This window comes from Wyeomyia smithii, chromosome 3 (genome assembly GCF_029784165.1).
Source record: "Wyeomyia smithii strain HCP4-BCI-WySm-NY-G18 chromosome 3, ASM2978416v1, whole genome shotgun sequence".
Lineage (NCBI taxonomy): Eukaryota > Metazoa > Arthropoda > Insecta > Diptera > Culicidae > Wyeomyia > Wyeomyia smithii.
Window position 1 is genome coordinate 73,518,041 of NC_073696.1, and position 14,137 is coordinate 73,532,177.

Sequence of the window (14,137 nt, forward strand, 5' to 3'; positions counted from 1 at the left end):
CCCTCATGAAATTGTTTTCGAGCAAAAACCTGATTTTGAGGATCTTCATGTGTTCGGTTCGCAGGCCTATGTTATGGTGCCGTCGAAGAAACGCACAAAATTAGAACCAAGGGCCGCTCGAATGACATTCATTGGCTATTCTTCACAACACAAGGGCTACCGGTTGATAGATCTGGATACGGACAAAGTCGCCATAAGCAGAGATGTGCGTTTTTTGAGGCAGGATGAGCAAGAAGTCTTCCGACCGATGGGAAAGAAATTGAAAAATGAAGATAATTTAATTGACTTCCCGATGACGATAGATCCAATTGAACCTGAAAATGATAACAAAAGTGATATCAGAGAATATGAAGATGCGGGGGAAGATGATTTCGAAGGCTTTGAATCGAGTTCATTCTTTTATGGAAATGATGAACAAGAAGTGCTGGCAAATTACGCGACACGCCATTCCCAGCGCAGCAATTTCGGAAATCCCCCACAACGCTATCAGGTAAATGGTCCTGTTCAAGAGTTACCTGTCGAACCTCGTACATATCATCAGGCTGTCAGTGGACCTGAAAAGGTGGAATGGACACGGGCATTTGGTGAAGAACTAAATTCGCTTCGGAATGTTAAAACCTGGGAAGAGGTAAAAGTACCGTCTGAGAAAAAACTTATTGGCTGTCGTTGGGTATTTAAAAGAAAATACGACGAGGATGGTAATGTTGTACGCTATAAAGCACGCCTCGTTGCACAGGGTTTTACTCAAGTGTACGGTACTGATTTCGACGAGATAGTCGCTCCCGTTGCCAAGCAGGTTACCTTTCGTGCATTGCTATCCATCGCAGCAAGAAGACAAATGTTGGTAAAACATATTGACGTTAAGACAGCTCATCTTAACGGAGACTTAAATGAACAGATCTACATGAAAATGCCACCTGGAGTGACGACCGCGAATGACAATACAGGATGTCTGTTGAAGAAAAGCATCTATGGCTTGCGTCAATCTGCAAGAATGTGGAACCGTAAAATAGATAGTATTCTACGACAAATGGGTTTCAAGTCATCCAGTGCAGATCCTTGCCTGTATGTGCGTCATCGAGGAGCGAAATCGGCATTTATTTTGTTGTACGTCGATGATATATTAGTGGTTAGCACCAATCTGCAAGAATACGACGAAATTTTCAAACAGCTACAATCAGAATTCGATTTGACTGAACTGGGAGACATCCGTCATTTTGTTGGAATACAAGTGGAGAAAAAGGACGATTATTATTGCCTTAATCAAAAGTCGTATACACGTAAGCTAGTTGAGATGTTTGGTATGACAGACGCTAAAATATCCAAAGTCCCAATGGATATTGGATATGTAAAGCAAAAGGAGGAGAGTGAGAGACTACCAACTAACGAAAAATTCCAAAGTCTCATTGGAGGTTTGCTTTACTTGGCTACCCACACCCGACCGGACATTGCCATTAGTTCATCGATACTTGGTCGCAAAGTGACTCAACCCACAACTGCTGACTGGCTTGAGGCAAAACGTGTACTTCGTTACCTCATCGGCACTTCTGATTTAAACCTGCATATCGGCGGACAAGGCGAGCTTATTGGATTCGCGGACGCAGACTGGGCTGGAAATATTACTGATCGAAAGTCCAATTCAGGATTTATATTTCAACTTGGTGATGGAATAATATCTTGGACTGCAAGAAAGCAGGTATGTGTTGCGCTCTCGTCAACAGAAGCGGAATACATATCGCTATCAGAGTGTTGTCAGGAATTGGAATGGATAATGAAGCTAATGAAAGATGTTGGTGAAGACGTCCAGCATCCGAGAAAAATTTTTGAAGACAATCAGAGCTGCATTAAACTGCTAAAGCAAGATGGAGGAACCAAACGGTCTAAGCACGTGGATACCAAATACCACTTTGTACGTGACTTGGCTGAGCAGAAGAAAATCGACGTCATTTACTGTCCATCGGAGAACATGTTAGCGGATATGTTGACTAAGCCGCTGGCGCGTGTTAAGTTGGAAACATTCCGTGAGCGGATTGGTCTGCGGAATAGTGCTTGAGGAGGAGTGAAGGAGACTGTGGAATCTAAACTGGCAACACGTATTCGCAGAAACTACTGTAGCTCAGAAAGGCAACTATCTAGAACTAAAACCAAAGCGCAGTTAGCGCGCCTAAATTTTTTCCCTCCAAATATTATACCTTTTATAACACAGAAGCAGCGATGCCAACCTTTTTTTTTAAAAAAAGCTGGAAGAATTCAAAATAAAAAACTGGAGAAAACTGTATATATAAAGATGAAGCTTTTACATAAATTTATTTGATTTTCGGTTCAAAAATGCTGCACCGCATTATTGCATGTAACCAAAAAGGCTAAAAGAAAATTGTTTACACATGGAGATTATCGCCAGTCACTGGCGTACTTGAAATTGAGTAGATTTCGAATAAAATCTTACAACCGAGGCGCATGAATGCAAAAAATACTGAAAAGACCATACATGTAATGGGAATGAGTTAAAAAAATGTGATGATGAACAGAAAACTGGATAAAACTGGAACAATTTTAAAAAAACTGGAAATATTCAACCTTCAGCTGTTTCGCTGACGATCTTCAAAAAAACTGGAGATATCCAGGAAAAACTGGAGGGTTGGCAACGCTGCACAGAAGAGAGAAGAATAAATCATTAGTTATTTGACCGCCTAACAGTGTACACCATTTATTCCAAGAGTTAACACTACAACGCATATCATGTGCTATCGCCTATCTTGATATCAAATTTCGTACACCAAATTTTCTGCAAAAACTAGATGTATGGATTTTAATATCAAGATACACGATATCACATGATATCCGCTAAAGTCTGAACAAGACATAAGCTGCAAAATTATCTGATTATTTTTCAATAAGATAAATTATCTTTTGCAATAGGTTGGTGGATTTCATCGATGTTCTAATAAAATATAAACACGGGAAAATGGTCAAATAGAAACAGCAAAAACAACATTAAAATCTAAATGAATAATTCTATTTTATTCAAGAACAATCAAGAGATTCGAAGGACTCTTATTGCATTATTGTTTTTTTTCGGCCTCAGTATTTTAAGCCATGAAAAACGGAAATTGAACTGAAAAAGTTACAAACCGTGAAAAAACAATTTTCGTCATTCGTGCCGCACCAACAGATTATTATAGTGCTGAAATTGGACCGAGAAATAACTAATTTAACCGTCATTGCCTTGGCCAGGATTGCAATTAATTTTTCAAATAAAGGTTGTCATTCTAATTTACGGCAGTACAACATTTGCGCGAAAATATCACAAAATTGCATTCCCGTTTTCGTTTGAACAATGGAAACGTTCGATATGAAATTTTACGAGGAAGGGGAAAATCGCGTAACGCTGAACAACCTGCCCCTCAAGTCCACCTCTTCCCCCCCTCATATGTAGCACTAAGTACCGCAGATTCACCCCCCCCTCCTTCTTCATGCGTTACGTAATTTGTGTACGACACCTAAGGGCAGAACAATATTCTTCACTATTCACCAATTAAATGATTAACGCGAGGTAGAACTGGATTAACGATTGACAAACTGCGTTCATTTGCTTCTATTCAACCGTTCTTTGATCGAATCAGGTTAATACGAATAATAAATGAACAACGCGCACTTGTCGTATTTAACTATACAGTTTATATAGGTTCTCAAGGATTAAAACAAGCGTATGGGGTGAGAAAGTTTTTACAAAATATCAAATTGCTGTTATTGAGATATTCTCTTCAAGAAAAAAGATTTGAGATTTACATGAATGAAGTCGAATAAAATAGATGTTTTAGTAAAAATGATGCTCTTAGGGACCACCTACCTTAACTTAGGAAGAAGTCTTCTATTGGTGAAACCAAAAAGGCACGAGTTCATAAATTTTCAACAAAATTGGAGAGTTGACGTGTGTGTTTTATTCTGTCTCTCTTTTCAAGAAGCTAATACAAAGAAGTTTAGGCAGTAAATGCTCATATTTAACTCGACAAAAAATATTTGAATTTTCGGACGGCTGGGCCAAATTGGCATTTTTGTGTATAAAAGTGACACATTTTTACTTGCAACAGTAGAACATGATATGTTATTGAGTGTTTTATAATGAATCTCATTCATTCACTCCTAATGCTGAATTTGTTATCAATTTTTCCTTATTGGTTCATGAGAAAATTATTTATATTTTATTGATATTAATATATCAATCAACAAATCAATCAATCAATAAAATTAACCAAACGAAAATGTTAAGAGACTCATGATATTTACCCAAGCTTTATACACATACATATTTACATAATGACACAAATCCCATAAAATTATTATACGTTACACAGTTTTAACTCTCTTTTCCATCCCGACTCTTACATTTTTCATTACACTCAATATTCAAAATCAAAACTTTTATCGCAACATCGTGACAGTTATCGTAATAGAAACAATGGCTTGATGCACAATAAAATAGTCTCACGGTGGCCGGGTACCGACATATTGTGCGTATTGATAACGAAAACGGAACAACGCGAAATATTTAAAAGTCGGAAAATTTGTTTGGCAATAATCAATCAGCTCGACGATTCAGCGTTCGTTAAAGTGCATAAAAAGGAACTCATTCGGAAACAACGAAAAATAGTTACTCAGTTTCCAAAATATCTTTTGTCATTTCAAAACACTTTTTTCGTGGTACAATTCGCAATCTTCATCATATACTTTAATAATCATAATAAAACAAATTTTCTTCACTATAAAACGGGTATAACCATTTTAAAGCATTGTACGCAAGATGACATGGTTTAAAAATCTAGAAATATAAGTATGCTGACGCTTTTATGAATTACCCGCACCCGAATTGGTTTCGCTCTCAACAAACAGTTACAAAAGATATTTTTATAAAGCAAATTTTTATAACCAATAATAAAAAATGACTTGAGGAAAAGTCAGTAAATGAAGGTATATTTTATTATTACGCATCCCATTTTAGTAATCTAGCTACCGCCGCATTGTGAATCCATGAGAGCCGTCCGGGCCAGCAGGCATTCTCAGAACATTGTTATTGCTACTAATTCCTCCGAGGGCATTGTATCCAGCCATTTGTTGATGATAGCTACTAGCAGGACCAGAAGATTGTGGGGACATGCCAACAAATGACATCAGCTGCTTTTGATGCTGATGAGCCTGCTGTTGTAGCTGTTGGTGGTGATGTGGAAAGGCATATCCACCAGGTTGAGGAGGCGGCCCTTGATGCTGATAATAGTGATGGTTACTCGGTGGTTCTGGCGGAAGCTGACACCTAGTGACAGCAGAATGTGGTTGGTAATAGGCACCGGGATGCAGCGGCATATGAAAGTTGCCTGGCACAGGTCGAAACGAGCTTTGTGGACGGTCGGGTCTCACAGTTCCACCGACATTGCTATTACCAGAACTATTGTTATTTATTCGCAAACCGTTTACATTTGTGTTGCTTTTTTTAGATCTGAAAACACAAAATTTCTCGTAAAAATAATTGTTTTTACAATAGGAAAAAACCACGCGCTTAGACTAGAAGCCTGTTGCAAAATAAACAGAATGCTTGGCACATTTTGCATACTGTGATTTACTAACATTGCAAATAAGGCGTAATTTCTTGCTATATCTGTTAATTCATGGATTCTAGTCACTCACAATTCTACCGGCTGTTTCTGCTGTTGTTCCTCTTCATCGTGGGCCGAACCAAGAATACGCAAACGTGCTTTTGCATACTCTTGTTTACGTTGATCCAACGACTTAATATTGGTCTTGGGCTTAGAATCAATGGTTACATTTTCCTCCTGCACAATAGATTGTGGTCGCTTTAATATTTGCATCTGAGGTCTTTGCAGTATCATTCGTGGACGAAGTTCTTCGTCCAGCATCCCAGATAAACTGTTTGCGGATGATCCTGCTTTTCCGTTCCCGCTAGCTACATTCGGTGTTAATAGTTCACCAGACCGCACGGTATCATCACTAGATAATTTACTCAACCGGGAAGCCAACTGTGAAAAAGTATGTACATTATTGTTTTTGTATTATAAATCTGCTGTATCAAGCAAATTCGTTATCAGAAATGCTTCAGAAATAATAATTGAATAGAAGACAGAAAACCTATAACGTAATATTAATATTACACTATATCTACAGTAGCACTGAATAGGTCAAACGAGAATGCACATACAGAGCAAGGTCGTGTTTTGTAGTACCCTTTTAAATTGATCCGATCGAATATAACGTTTAGACATCTTAATTTGTACACAAAAATATTAATGTTTCACGCACGAACAAAATATGCCAATCTAAATTCCTGATTCACGAATGTTGCGATTACGCTGTTGCCTCTACTTACCCGATCTTCGTCGATTTCTTCCCAGCTGTCGACTGTGTCCTGTCCTTTGCTAGACATTGTTATAGCGTGCGCTACAGTTTGTATTGCGCTATCCGTTTAATGCTTTATCCGTTGTCTGTTTTCGCGAAGATAACAAGAAATTTGGCTATTACAGTAAAAATTATTTGCGAGAAAAAATTTTCATCGATGGAATTCCCAGATAGGCACACAAGGAAAAGTGAAACGCAAGAAGCAAGAACAATATCAAATTGGAAGGAGCAAACTGACGTTCAATAACAGTTACGTCAGGGTTGAGTTGAAAAGTTAACTGTGCATCAGATGCAATGGAATATAGAAAGGTACGGAAATGATTTGAGTCTCGGGTTTAAAGGGCTACTTTTTTGTTAACAGTGATGACGTAGAAATCAAAAAACAATGCACAAAAATCAATGTCGGTACATTTTTTTTTCAAAATTTTATCACACGTTATGACAGTTTACGGCTGAAAATGCCTATGTTCCGGCGGGAGGCAAAGAAAGCGCTTTTTAGTACACTGTAAATAAAAATCACGCCGAAGTAAAGTGATTTGCTGTTGAATTCGCACTACTTGCCTAACATTTCAGAGTTGAATGGAAATCTTTCGAAATATATTAAAGCAAAGAACGATGAAATCAACAGCAAATCACTTTATTTTCTGTTGTTATGTTCATCATTGTTGATATGCTTATGTTTGAGATACGAAATGTCGGTCAATTGGATAATTATATAAATTCACACTAAATTCAAGAGACTTCTTTTTATTTTAGATTTTTCATTTTTATTTTATTCTAGATTTTTAATTTAAGAATAAGATAAACCTATAGATGATCCCTGTCACTGTATCGATGCAATCGCTTTCAGGATCTGTAAAAGAGTCGTTTTATTGTTATTTTAATTCAAAAGCTTCAATAAAACTTACGCTCAAATAAATTTTTGATCTCTGGCTGAATAAGCTGCTTACTCTGTTCGCCATCGTCACTATTTTTGTTTCGTCTCATGGTTTTGACGTTTGTCAATTGGAATTGCAGCTGTAATTCAATTGATTTAAACAGTGGTGATAATACAAGAGATATTCATTATAATACGATGGTGATTTCCATTAACCAGTTTTCAACGCAAGATCATTTCATTGGAAAGTGGTAATCATCGAGAAATCAACACTAAATCACTTCAACTTGCAGTTCGATGTGACGAATTGAGTCAAGTGCAAAAACACTTGAAGTAATCGTGGCATTTTTTCTAAGTGTAGTTTTATGTAATCAACTCAAACTGGAATTTATATTCAATTATTAGTGTACAATTTAGTGTCATATAATGATGATACGTACAATTAGTTTCCGTATCACCCGTATGAATCCAAACCGCGTGCTCGCGTATCGATACGTTTCCTAAATAATTTTATCGATATCTTTTATTCAATATATTTTAACTTGAGAAAGGTATTTAATGAATGACTTACTCGTGAAGGATGTAGTGAATTCAAAAAAGTAAATTGCCTCTTAGCATATATATAGTTAAGGAAATAGTTATTTAAGACGATTTTAAGCACGCACTTGTAGTCGCTCTCGCACGATCATCCAAAGTGATCCCTACATTTTGACGTTTCACTGCAGTGTTGTCAGGCTGCGATCTTTTGGGTATCGAGCCGGTGCCCTGCGGTTTTTAACAGCCTGCCTGCGTCGTTAAACAATGCGGAACACAATTCCAAATGGCATTCTCTTGTTTTTGGAGATCTACGTTACAACCTCAACACGTGATTCTGTTTACCTTTTTTTTGTTACTAATAGACCATTTTACGAGACGTTTCTGAACTCAATTCATGAATGAAATTTTGACAGAAAGCTCGGAACCGCTGACATATCGCACGTAAAAGCAGCAGCAATATCAACAGGATCCGTGACACCTGTCGGTTCATAAAATGGTCTATGTAGACAAATGTCTTCTCCTTCCTCACCGTTGTATACCTCGTTGCATTAGATGGACTGAGAAAAGCAATACTCTTAACAATTCACACTCGAAATTCAATTACTGTACTCATATTCACTCGTTTATCCAAACTACAGATAACAGACTAACAAGCAAACGATAAAAAGTGTGTGAAAAGTTTATGTGCGCAAAAATATACCCTCCGAATTAAACACCTCGCCATGCTATGGTAATGTAGAGTGTGATGTCGCTACCGTCGCCTTGCAGCGAACGGCATAGCAAATATATTTCAATGTCAGTACCAAGGAGTGAAAAGTACATACACTGATGAAAATACAGGCTGTTTAGAGATGAATTATTATTTCACATACTAAAGAAATACGTAACAGGTCAGGTTAGAGATACCAATATCTTTCGAACTGAGCAAGTAATTACAGGTTCCTTTTTTTATGATTTCTACCAGAGCCGCACTTATGCTATACTTTTCGAGTATGCATAGCACATAGAAATCAAGCACGGAAATGGCAAAGCTGTCACCTACTTGGGGCAAGACAATATTGATATATTGCGAAATTTTTCCAATATTCAATATTACGAAGTATTTATCGTTGCATTTTTGGGCACCCCTCTAATTATATCATAGCTCGTTGACGTTATATTATCGTTGGAGGGTTGTCAATTGACAGATAAACGATAATATCAAAATATATCTACCGATATCGAATAATATTCTCGAAATATTTTCCATAAAATATAGGTGCCTAGCCCCTAGGTCACCTACCAAAAATATCCTGCATAATTTTTTAAATCGACCAATTAAACATTTGCATCGAACTGAGAAGATTGAAAGTTTTCACTCAATATTTCAAATCCTATTTGAAAACGAAACAGTATTTTTACCTGAAATGTTTTACATTACTGCGTTGAAGATTCTAATTATGTTTGAAAATGAATGAGTTTTCAGCAAATATAAAATATTCAACGTCATCTTGACAACGTGATTATTGTTTGGCTTGAGGAAAGAAGCCCTAGTCTTATGAGGAAAAATTATCATTTGAGTTTTAGAAGCATTGGGAGAGGTTTTCCACTTTTGCAAGTAGGAAGAAAAAATATCTAAACTTTTCTGCAATCGACTGCATATGACACGAAGGCTTTTTCCTTTTACGGAAATGCTTGTGTCATCGCAGAACAATGACTTTGTGCATCCTGGAGGCAAATCAGGAAGATCTGAAGTGGATATGTTGTACAGGACTGGGCCCAAGACGGAACCTTGAGGCACACCTGCTCTGACAGGAAATCTAACAGATTTTGAATTCTGATAGACAACAACTTTCGAACTTTTCAAAATTTTGATTAGGAAAATTGGAAAATTAAATGTTTGCAATTTTGCAATCAAACCTTTATGCCAAACACTGTCGAATGCTTTTTCTTGTCTAAAAGAGCAGCTCCAGTGGAATAACCTTCAGATTTGTTAGCTCGTATCATATTAGTAACTCTGAGCAAATGATGAGTTGTGGAATGCCCATGGCGAAATCCAAACTGTTCATCTGCAAAAATTAAATTTTCGTTGATGTGTGACATCATTCTGTTAAGAATAATTCTCTCAAACAGTTTACATATTGAAGAAAGCAAACTGATTGGTCGATAACTTGAAACCTGAGCTGGATTCTTGTCCGGTTTTATAGTTGGAGTAATTTTTGCATTTTTCCATAATTTGGGAAAATATGCAATTTTGAAGCAGCAATTGAAAATTTTTACTAAAAATTCCATTGTGCTCTCAGGGAGATGTTTGATTATTATAATAAAGATTCCAACGTCACCAGGTGCTTTCATATTTTTGAAATTTTTAATAATTGAATTAATCTCATTCAAGTTAGTTTCAATTATTTCTGCAGGTATAATGTCTTGGAAGAAATTAAATCAAATTGACGTGTGACTTCATTTTCAATTGGACCTACAAAATTGAAATTTGAGTTATGAACACTCTCAAACTGCTGAGCAAGTCTTTGAGCCTTTTGTTCATTGGATACAAGAAAACGTTCACCATCTTTTAAAACTGGAATAGGCTTTGAAGGTTTCTTATGAATCTTCGACAGCTTCCAAAAGGGTTTTGAATATGGTTTCAATTTTTCAACTTTAGTCTCAAAATTTTGATTTCTCAGAAGAGTAAATCTATGTTTAATCTCTTTCTGTAAATCTTTATAAATAGTTTTAAAAACAGGGTCACGAGAACGTTGATATTGATTGATATTGATATTGAATCACTGCATACATGACTTTGATATGTTAGCACCAAATCAATTGTTAATGGGTTTCTTGCAGAAGAAAAGCATGTAGGACTATTCGGAGACAAAATAGAATAGTATCCTGAAGAACAATCATTGAATAACATTTTGCCATTGGAATTACTTTGAGAATTATTATTACATGAACGATGTTTAGCGTTAAAATCGCCGATTATAAATAATTTCGAACGATTTCTGGTGAGTTTTTGTAAATCACCTTTAAGAAAATTTTTGTGCTCGCGTGTGCATTGGAATGGTAAATATGCTGCGGCAATAAATAAAATCCCAAGTTCAGTTTGAACTTCAATTCCCAAAGTTTCAATAACTTTCGTCTCAAGATGGAGAAGACGATGTTTGATTCGGCGATGAATAACAATTACAACTCCACCGCCGGAACCCTGAATCCTATATCTATGAACCACGTAATTGGGATCATATTTTAATTTGATGTTAGGTTTCAAAAAAGGTTTCAGTAATAATTGCAATATGCACATTATTTACTGTTTGAAAATTAAAAAGCTCATTCTCATTGGCATTCAATGAGCGAGCATTCCAATTTAAAATTTTGATTGGTTTATTTAAAATCATTGCTAAATTTTAAATTAGAAACAATTTTAATAGTAAAATTTGTACCTATTTGGATGGCTTCAAACATTGATTTTGCCTGCAACATGGCGATCGAACATTGCTTGTTGCAGAAAAGAAAGTTTACCTGCCGTAATAGGCCCCAGGCAGTTGACATTAGAAAAAATATTTTTGGTAGTAATATTAGCTGGGGTAATAGGTGTACATTTATTTTCCAGCGTGTTTTGTTTACTTACTTTACTTTACTTTTAAGGCGACAGACCGATTATCGATCCAGGGCCGAATCCAGAATACGTCGCCATGTCCCTCGGTCTTGGGCTGCTATCCTCCAATCGCCCCTAACACCTATTTCGCGTGCATCCTCGTCGACAGCACACATCCAACGAGTGCGGGGTCTACCCCGAAGTCGACGACCTCTATCGGGATTCCTAAAAATAGCCTTCGCTTGACGCTCATCCGGCATTCTCGCTACATGCCCAGCCCACTGAAGCCTGCCGTGTTTTATCCGCTTGACTATATCCGCCGATTTGTATGCCTGGTACACTTCAAGGTTCATGCGTCTGCGCCAAACACAATTTTCTAGTTTGCCGCCAAGGATTGAACGCAAAATCCTACGCTCAAAAACACCAAGAGCTCGCCGATCAGCCTCTTTCAGCGTCCATGATTCATGGCCGTAAAGAGCCACTGGAAGAATCAGTGTTTTATAGAGTGCAAGTTTAGTACGGATTTGCAGACTGCGGGACCTTAGCTGGTTACGTAGTCCGTAAAAGGCCCTGTTTGCAGCTGCTCTCTGCCTCTTTATCTCACGGCTAACCTCGTTGTCACATGTCACTAATGTTCCCAGGTAAATAAATTCGTCGACTACTTCTACCCATACTCTGACGAGTCACAGCCGTGGCCAACATGTGACCCCTGGCGCGGTTCTTCTCCTCCGTCACTCGCTAGCACTCAGCGTCAAACCACTCATTGGGCGCAGCTGCCGCAGTTGTACCCAACACTTCTCGCGCTGTAGTGCTGATCGAACTGTGGATGTGCCTCCACTGTTCATTCAGGTTCCCTTCAACTCTTTCCTCAATCCGTTCATCAACCTTCTGCGAGTACTCTGCAGCCACTCCTTCAGTTGATAGCCGCTGGATGTTCAACTGCATCCTCCTCGTTGCCTTGGATTTCAGCACGTTGGACAGCCGGGCGCGGATTTTGGCTACTACGAGATAGTGATCCGAGTCAACGTTCGGTCCTCTGAACGACCTTACGTCTGTAACGTCTGAAAAGTGCCGTCCATCAATCAGAACGTGGTCAATTTGAGAGCAAAGCTCTCCATTCGGGTGCATCCAGGTGTGCTTACGCATGCTCGTTGGTCGGTGCGTACACATTTATTAGGCTGTAGTTGAAGAATTTGCCCTTAATTCTCAACACGCATATACGGTCACTGATCGGCCTCCATCTAATGACACGCTTCATCCGTTTTCCAATTAGCACGAAACCGACTCCTCTTTCTGCTTTCACGCCGCCGCTATAGTAGATGGGGTACTTAAATGAAGTGTCCGCAATAGGAACTACTGCTCGGAATTCGCGTTTTCCCGATTTCGGCCACCGCACCTCTTGGATAGCTGCAACCTCCACATTCACTTTCCGCAGCTCTCTAGCCAGGATACTTGCGCGTGCCGGTTCGAGTAGAGTCCTTACATTCCAAGTACCGAGTTTCCAATAATCGTTGTCCTTTTTCGTTCGCCTAGGTCCATGCCGATTATTCCGTTCCGTATTTATATCTGGATTGTTCGTAGTATTTAATATTCAGTATGCTGCCTTACTAGGGCTGCGATACCTAGTCTCGTGACGGGGCTGCCGTCTTTGATATAGCTGGCGAGACACCGCGTTTCATGATTCAGCCGCCCGCTCCGGATCAGACGCTGTTGTACGCCGCCCCTAACATGGGGAAACAGCCGCGTACGTTCCCCCTTCCCAGTCAGCATACGACCAAAGTTTCCACCGGGGTTGGTTACCCGATCTCCGCTAAGGTTACTCGTATCCCGGTCGGCACCACGTGGAGGTTGGGATAGAAATTGCTGGACAGAGGTGAATGACCACAATAGGATCTCAAGTGACACGTGTCCAACCATTCGTCAACCAACCGTGTTTTGCTTACCTCCCATATTAACGGTCATTTTCGAACTACCAACATTAGGCGGTAGAATGTTCGAACTACCTGTAGAATGTTCGAACTAACCTGTGCATATGTTAAACGAGTATGCAAAGGAGTAGAAGAAGTGGGCGGTACTGTACGCTTGGAGAATTTTGTTTTGATTGGGAAATTGGTATATGTTTACCTTGCCTTGCCTTAACAATTGCTAAACGGACTGGGCATTGGTAAAAATTTGACATATGGTTGCCGTTACAATTCGCACAACGAAAATTTTTACTCTTTTTCACAGGACATGTGGCCTTTTTGTGAAAAGAGTCTCCACAAATAAGGCAGTTTTGGTCCATGTTACAGAATTTTGAACCATGGCCATAACATTGGCAAATACGGCATTGGGTGATATGCTTTTCACCTCCGCCAAATTTTCGATACAATTCCCATTTCACTCGCACATTATAGATAGCATGTGCTTTGTCAAAAAAATTCAAATTGTTAACCTCAGTGCGGTTAAAATGAATTAAATAATTAACAAGGAAAATTCCAGCTCTCTGACTGTTTTCACCTCGTGATTTTTGTTTCATTAGAATAACTTGGGTAGGGGCTATGCCAAGTAATTCTGTTAAAGTAAGTTTGATCTCATCAACGGTTTGATCGTTGGTGAGACCTTTCAATTCGACCTTGAACGGCTTGGCGCTCTTAGTGTCATATGTAAAAAAATTATACATCTTTTCAGTTAAATACTGAATAAGACGATTCCAATCTTTCAATGTTTGGGCCAGTAAACGGCATTCGCCTCTTCGGCCAATT

General features: G+C 38.5%; 1 protein-coding gene across 1 annotated transcript; it reads right to left on the reverse strand.

The window, feature by feature from the left end:
• Window positions 1-4,944: 4,944 nt before the first annotated feature.
• LOC129728080 (SUZ domain-containing protein 1) lies at window positions 4,945-6,647 on the reverse strand. The gene is made up of 3 exons (XM_055686460.1): window positions 6,377-6,647; window positions 5,680-6,029; window positions 4,945-5,491 (listed from the first exon to the last, which is right to left on the reverse strand). The coding sequence occupies exons 1-3, from the start codon at window positions 6,431-6,433 to the stop codon at window positions 5,008-5,010; spliced, it is 891 nt and encodes a 296-aa protein (XP_055542435.1). The 5' UTR covers window positions 6,434-6,647; the 3' UTR covers window positions 4,945-5,007.
• Window positions 6,648-14,137: the final 7,490 nt, after the last annotated feature.

Bases quoted from the DNA above. Each gene is read 5' to 3' on its own strand.
- LOC129728080 (XM_055686460.1), bottom strand. From the start codon at position 6,433: ATGTCTAGCAAAGGACAGGACACAGTCGACAGCTGGGAAGAAATCGAC. The intron at 6,030-6,376 runs GTAAGTAGAGGC...ACTTTTTCACAG, and splicing joins AAGAAATCGACGAAGATCGG to TTGGCTTCCCGGTTGAGTAA. The intron at 5,492-5,679 runs GTGAGTGACTAG...TTGTGTTTTCAG, and splicing joins CAGAAACAGCCGGTAGAATT to ATCTAAAAAAAGCAACACAA.